Genomic DNA, 7,684 nt, shown 5'->3' on the forward strand with positions numbered 1-7,684 from the left:
CCTTTTCCTTCCTTTGCCCTTCCCCCTTCCCTCTTTTACACCACTCAAGACCCAAACCACTCCTGTGCTAGAAGAGTTTCCCGAGTCTTCCCCGCCAACCCCCTCCAACTTATCAAGCTTTTAACTTCCACTTGAAGCACATTTCCTCTTCCAACCTCAACCCAAGCGTGGGTAAGAATTCATTTCTGAAATATTTCCCCATGACCACACTCGGCCTTCCCCCCGCCCGCTCTGCAGGGCAGGCGCCGACCCCGGGCTGTTATCTCAGCAAACACCGGCACACCTCGGGCCCGCTCTCACACTTTGTAACGTTCCCTTTGTCCAAACACCCAAACCAGGCCCTGCACCACCAGCAGTTCACTCCTGACACAGCAGAATCACCGGCACAAAGCAAAACTCAGGGCTGGAAAAACACGGCCAACCAGCAAAACCAGCGGCCGACTTCAAGGGGCAGCGGGGACAACGAAGAGACTTAGGTGATTTAGGCGATGGAGATCATTGAGTGCGGGCAAAGCGTTCATCACACTGGGATGTGAGGAACTGAGATCCACCAGGAAAGAAGTGTGGACATCCCAGCTGGACCCCCAAAATGTTATCTGGCTGTCCTGAGGTCCCCCTCCCTCCTACCGAGCTCACCTTCTGCTCTTGGATCTGGGCTTTCACCACCTTGTACTCGGCAGAGGGAGGCTTCTGGTTGGAGATGAGCTCCTCGGTGTCTGCCAGCCAGCTCAGCAGCGGCTCCAGGGCGTCCTGGAACTTCCCACAGTGCAGCAGGGCCTCCTGCAGCTGAGCCACTCGCTGGGCCACCTGAACCCCAAAAACAACCCCACTGCAGCGTCAGGCACCGGCACTGGAGCCTCAGCTCCCTGCCTGTGACCCCCTCCTTCGCCCAGATGCCAGAGGAACCAGGGACAGCCCCTGCCCACGCTCCCACCTTCTTGTTGAGGGTGTTCCAGCGGGTGTTGATTTCTTCCATGTCGTGCTCCAGCCCTTGCACGTCACAGTTTTTCCCGGCGCTTTGGATGAGTCCCTGACCAACTCCATTGACTTGCTGCAGTTTTAGCTGGAGGGGATCCACTTGCTCCTTCTGGAATTGCTGGGGATGGAAAGGGTGGGAGAGAAAAGGTGATTGACAAGCTGTGAGCTGCTCTTCCAGCCCCTCAGTCATTCCATGGATGCAAGAGGCTTTCCTCTCCAGGGAAGATGCAGTAGCCACTCGCGCTGGTTTTATTGGAATTGTGCAAGCTTGTCTAAACTCCTCCCTCGCCTTGACCCAGTGACACAGATGTCACAGGAATCTGCTGGTGTGGAGCACAACTCAGGGTCTATCCACACCCACCTCTGCTTTTAAGCAGCCAAATCCCATTTTTCCAAGCACTGGAGTGAGGTAAAGAGAGAAAACTGAGGAAGAAATGAGAGCATCAGCTCCGACTCGCCATCAGATTGGGGAACAACGCTCCTGGGGAAAAACCCCAAGCAATTCTCACAGTGAAGCTATTGAGAACGGAGACCTGACATCATATGAGTTTTGTTAACCACGAAATTACAGGCAGCGAGGAGCTCGCTGTATTTCGAAAGACAAAGGCAATAGGCAATTAATGTGCGAGTCGTTTACCACGGATTTGGCACGGTCCTGCCTGGGAATCCTGTGGGGAAAAGCTTTCTAAACCAAAAAAGATTTGATAGCGAAGGGGGAGGAGAGCGAATGAAGCTCCCCATTGTCAGGAGAGGCAGCAGGGAGAATCCTGTTTCTCCGGAGGAGATAAATGCTCTTTATCAGAGCTGGGGATCTGCTGGAACCACGCGCTGCCTGTCCCTCTCTGCTCCTTCCCCACCAGCCCCAAGGGACAAGCCTGCCCTGTCCCCACAGCAAGTACCCCAAAAGCCCCAAAAACAGGGAGCAGATTCCTTCCTGGCTTACTCTGCTCCCCTGGCCCATGAGCCCATGCAGAGCACAGGTCACCCCACACCCAGAGCTGGGCAGGAGCGGAGCCCTTGGCCCTTTTGGAACATTTTCCAGCTGGGAAGCAGAGGGGATGGCAGCCAGCCACCTGCTCCCTGTGCCTGAGAATGCACGGACACAGCCTGCACTGAAAAATTCCCACTTGGATGCAAGATCTCCCCCAGCAGAGCAGTGGCTCGGGGAGGACACGGCTCTCTGCGCCCAGCAATCGCTTTGCTCTGGAGGAGCACGAGGCAAAACCCCCCCGAAACCACTAAAATCCCCCAAAACACACAGGCACAGCTCCCAGCCCGAGCAAGAGGCGCTGCTCTGACTTTCCCTGCCTCATTTCCAAAGGGAAAAAAAGCTACTTTTCCCAGCAGAGCTCAGCAGCCGGAGGGCAGGGAGGTCCCTCCAGGACAGGAGCGAAGGGTGAGCTGGCAGACACTGTCCAGAGCCGTTTGCTCAGGGAGAATTCTGCCACGGTTATAAGGAATAAACGGTGCCTTGGAATCGCCGATTCCCGGGCTGCTCTCCTGTTCCTGTTTATATATGGAGCTGCTGGCTAGAAGAGCCAAACCCACAAAAGGATCAGGCTGATAAGCCTGGCACGCCAGGCTGGTCCGAGCTCTCCATGGACTGCAAAACAAACTCCAAAGGAGCCAGGCAGGGAGGGAGCCCTGTGGGAAAGCCCGGCTGATCCAACCAGGGGTACCTGCAACACAGGTATCAGCCAGCCCGAGAGCCCGATGCTCCCTGAGGATCCTGACAAAAATAATCCCAGCAACAGCCTGGGGGGGAGCGTGTCCAACACCCTTGTTTTCCTTTGCTCATGAAAGGTTCCAGCAATTTAGCTCATTAACCTCACCGTGACTCAGCTTGGAAACAAATATTTAACGACTACCCTCGAAGCCGTGGAGCGAGGTGTCCTGCCCTGGGGAAGAGCTGGACAGACAGGCAGGCAGGACATCTGCTCCACCACACCTCTGCCTCCTCCTCACTCCCAGGAAGGCTTCCCAAAGCATCCCAAAGCTTTCTGCTTCCCTCATCTCCCTTAACCCCATCACTGCCGGATGTGGAGCTCCGGGAAGGACCAGCGACTCCAGGAACGCTTGGAGCAAAGGGGAAGGTTTGTGGGGTGAAGAATCAAAGGTGCTGAACCTAAAATAAGGAGCCCACCACTGAATTTCAGGGAACAGACAGCTATGGCAAGAACCCAATGGCTTTTCCCTCACCCAGGTCCCCTCTGGGTGTCCCAGCCTGTGCTCACATGGACCCCCCATGTGAAACCACCTCTCCAAGCCCCTGCATGTGCGTTTCTCAACGGGGTGGTACAGCCCAAAGGATGAGTAATTGCCACCAAATCGGGATTTTTGGTGCTGACTAACTTCTGATGTCTCCTTAGTGATATTTCTCCTAATCCAGATGGCAGGAAATCAGCGCTCGGCTGTGGGAACTCCAGCACCGAGGTCTCTCCAGGCAAGAGCCGCGAGCAACACAAATCCCTGAACGCCAGAGAGAATCTGAGCCCCTTCCCAGGCACCTTCTGAGCCTCAGCACCTCAATGGTCACAGAAAAAGCTGCAGACAGCGATGACTGCACGGGACAGGAATTGCTTGTGCTTAATTCATTTTACAGGTTTCTCTTTCCTGACATACTTTCTGCTTCAAAGATGGGAACTCCCCGCCAGGAGCCAGCGAGAAGGTTTTTCTGAAGCCTGTGATTTCCATCTGAGTGACCATAATGTACTTTAATAAGCCAAAAAAGTGTAAGTCAACATTTCAGGTCATCGAGCAGCCAGAGTCTTTTGCCTCCCTTACTTACACAACCCCACAATTCCCCCTCTCCCAGCCCAAAAACTTTTTGCCTGCCAAATCCAAGCCGATCTCGGGAGGGAGAAGGCTGTTTGGAAGCCCAGATCGTGCGTTACTGAGTGGGCTCCCACCTCCCACCCAGCCCTGGCGTGCAAAATAAAGCGAATTCTGCGCCTGAAGCCCTGGCTGCGGGAGCCCGAGCAACAAATACCTCGTTATCTGGAACGAATCCATCTGGGAGAGCAGGGGGCCCTTCTGGCATGAGAGCGGCGCCGAGGGGTCCCTCCGCGCCCGGTGTCCCCTCTCCCTCGCCGGGGCACAGGGACAGGGCAGCCCCACAGCTGCGGGGACGGAGGCTGCCCCTCAACACAGCCCTGGGGAGGGTTTGTGCCCTGGCTGCTGTGGCAGAGCGTGTCCCCCGCAGCTCTGGGGTGGCGGGACCCTCCGGGAAGGGTGGCAAGACCCCAGGGGGACCCTCCCAAGCTGCCGCCCCCGCTGCAGGTGCACTCGCAACGGGGTCATCCTCCAAAGCCAGCGCTTCCTCGGGCAGGTGCTCCAGGATGGACGGCACAACCATGATGGCAAAGTCATCTGTATCCCCCAAGGCCACCACCAATGGCATGGGGTCACCACCGAGGTCCCCGGCACCCGAGACGAGTGGCTCGGCTGCTGGTGGTGGCACAGTGGCAACAGGCACATCAGCAAAGGGTGGTGGGGCTTCCAGAAGCTCCTCCACCATCAAGGGCATGGCAGTGATGGTTTCTCCTGGAGGTTCCTCAGCATCCATGATGGGATCCCCGGCAGCTGGTGGTGTCCCCTGAGCCTGGGGCTCCGGGACAGCCACACCTCCTGGTGAAAGTGGGTGGGTTGGAGCAGAAAGCTCCCCAAAATCCCATGGAATGGCAGGCCCTGCGATGGACAATGTGTCAGGAAGCTCTTCAGGGACAGCTGGGCTGGCAGGACATGGGACCTCCCAGCCAGGGGCAAACAGCAAGTCCACATCTCCTGGCCGCAGGATGGCTGCTGGTGTCCCCCCACGTGTGACAGCCACCTCCACAGGGCACCCCTCTTGGTGGGCAGCCCCTTCCAGAGCCAGGCCCTGGCCCAGGGAAGCCACTTCCCATGGGAGGTCCTCAATAGGCACCGGGAATGTTGTAGGAGCCTCGGAGCCTGGCTCTGATGCAGAGCCAGCGTGGAAAGGCAGCAGAGAACCACAGCAAACATCCCCACTCTCTGCTGGATGAGTCCAGCCCTCAGCTCCACTCCCTGATCCCAAATCTGTGGCTTCATCCTCAGAAACCAGTTCTGGGACATCCCAGCTGGCGACCTCAGTCCTTCCAGGCAGAAGGTGATGGGTCCTGAATGGAACCACGCCCTCAACGCCAGCCTGGCTGCGCCGTGGGAGGGACCCCAGCTCCTCCATCGCTGTGGCCGGAGCTGGGGGCTGGCAGGGGGACACTCGGCCAGGACAGGTCACTTCAGGAAGCAAGTCTTGGTTATCTTCACCCCACCCCTCCGGAGCGCTGGGGTAACCATCTCCCCCCAGCCCAGCAGCTGGATGTGCCCCTGTGCCAGGACAGGGCATCCCACCAGCCACAAACTCCGGGTCCACGAGTGGGTCAGGATCAACCTCCCCCACCAGCGCTGGGGAGCACTCCAGGAGGGACCCCAGCCCTGCCATGGCCACGGGGCTGGGGGAGGCCCCTCCGTCCGAGTCCGTCGGGGTGACAGCCAAGGTGTCCCTTTCTGAGAAGGGCTCTGTCAAGGGCTCCAGCGTGCTCAGCACCTGCGAGCTGCAGGTGACATCGAAGTCCTCCAGATCTGACACAACAGCAGAGTCCGAGGCGCTGATGTCCAAGGGGGCCCTCTGCTGACCCCCTTCAACCACCAACCCGGCCAGTTTGGCCGAATCTGGGTCCAGCCCCTCCGAGTCCATCGGGGACATCTGAACCTCCAGGCAGCCGGGGACAGCCCCATCACCCCCGTCCTCGTTCAGGCACTGCTCTTCCAGCTCCAGGAACATCTGCACCGAGTCCGTGTCGGACAGCTCGGGGCCCGTGGGGCTGGCTGAGCGCTCCAAAACCGGAGCAAAGTCCTCCACCTCACATTGCACCGCCGCGTCCTCCGTGCAGCACGTGCTGCCAGCACCCCCCGGGGATGTGCAGGGCCGGGGGGTCCCCAGGCTGGGGGCAGAGCCATCCTCTGGAGCAGCGGATTGTTCCTTTTCTTCAGAAATATCTGCCAAGCAACAGCTCCTCTTCTCCTCTGCCACCAGAACAGCCTTTCCTCTCTCTGACAGCGTCGCCTCCTCCCACTCCTCCATCATCACCCAGCGCTCGTCCTCCTCAAATCTCAGCTCAGACTCCGTTTTCTCCCTGAGATTGGAGGTGATGAGAATATCCAGTCCCGTATCCAGCAGCTCCTCACTAAGGCACGGAGAGAGGTTGACGTTCTCCACTGTAGAGTCCGACTCGGAGGCCTCCAGGGTCTCCTGGTGCCCATCGCTGAAGCTTCCCCTGATGAAATTCTTCCTGGCTCGTGGCCAGGTGGCACTGGGGAGCCGGCGGGCCCTGGCCAGGTCCCTGACACGGCTGTCCCAAATCAGCAGGGCCTGGCGCTCGTCCCGGGGACCACCGTAGCCATCAGCGCCGAACTGCTTGGCCGCCAGAGCCTCTGCCGTGCCAGATGACTTGGAGACGTGCTCCAAGGTGAGAGACTCGGACATGGGCTCGCCGTGGTCGGGCTGGCCTGGCTGCTCGGCGAGCATGGCACTGGAATCCCGCTTATCCCGCAGGGAAGGGTTGGAGGCGCCCGCCTCCGACACCTCGCTCAGCGAAGCCCCCATCCTTTCCGCAAACTCGGTGAAGTTGGGTGGCATGAAGGACTTCCACGAGCGCCGGTTGACGTTCTCCTTCTTCTCGGGGTTCGGTCGCCTCTTTGGCGGAGCCGGCGCCGGCTTGGAGACGTCGCTGCTGAGCTTCAGCTGGTCGAAGATGACTCGCTCATCCAGCTTCTTGGGTTCCGGCGGCCTGGACTCGAAGACGTTGGCAGCTCCCAGAGTCCCGTTGCTGGATATGGTGCTGCCATCCCCCTTGCCGAGGGTGCTCTTGGAGAGCTGGTTGAGCTTCGATCCCTGATCGATTTGCTCGTTAATCCTCATCGTGTCGTATATCGATCTCTGGGGCACGTAGCAATCCTCTATATAACCATCCTCATCCTCGCCCTTCCCCAGGCAAGTGCGGTTCTGCCGTAAACAGTCTGGCCGGCTCAGTGGTTTGCCCATACTCTCGTCCTTATGGATGACGGAACCACCCCGGCAACCTTTGGCCCACCACGGCAGGAAGCATCACACGGCCAGCAGGTCCCAAACCTGCCGGGGCGGCCTCTGATCCCAAAGTGACACTACGGGGATGGGAGGGGGGACCGGCAGCACCGCGCCGGCTCAGCAGCCCGACCGGCGGTCCCGAGCAGTGAAACAACCCATCTCATCCCCCGGGCCCCCCTAAAAAACCCCATCCATCAGCGGATCATCCAAAATCCAACAGCTTCGGTAAAATATTCCAAGTGGTTCGCGACAGAGACGGCGGAAGAGTTTGAAGCTCTTAAATTATCCCGTCCGTCCTTCTTTACTAACAAAGGCACTGCTTGTCCCGGCCGCTCCCGGCTGGCAGTGGCGAGCGGCTCCGCGCGTTTTCTGCCCAGCTCCGAGCGCCGTGGAAGTCCAGCTGGTCCGAATTAGCCTCTCCCCCCGACTCTCGTGTTTTCATTTGAACTGAGCTTGTCAGCGGATATTCGTACAACTTTAAACACAGGAAGTTCTTCATTCAGGGCAAACTCGGAGGTTTCCTGTCTCAAAAACATTTTGGCATTGTTGCTGCCGTCACCTCGCCCGGTGCCACCGGGAGTGGCGGAACCCCCAAAATCCAGC

At 58.6% G+C, this 7,684-nt stretch overlaps 1 protein-coding gene across 1 annotated transcript in view; it reads right to left on the reverse strand.

Moving 5' to 3' along the window:
• Positions 1-7,684, reverse strand: part of LOC103616929 (microtubule-actin cross-linking factor 1) — a 138,551-nt gene that overhangs the window by 32,161 nt on the left and 98,706 nt on the right. Inside the window, 2 exon segments of the mRNA XM_017736104.1 lie at positions 637-807; positions 935-1,096. Coding sequence (XP_017591593.1) covers positions 637-807; positions 935-1,096 — 333 coding nt within the window.

This window comes from Corvus brachyrhynchos, unplaced genomic scaffold (assembly GCF_000691975.1).
Source record: "Corvus brachyrhynchos isolate BGI_N302 unplaced genomic scaffold, ASM69197v1 scaffold65, whole genome shotgun sequence".
Classification (NCBI taxonomy): domain Eukaryota; kingdom Metazoa; phylum Chordata; class Aves; order Passeriformes; family Corvidae; genus Corvus; species Corvus brachyrhynchos.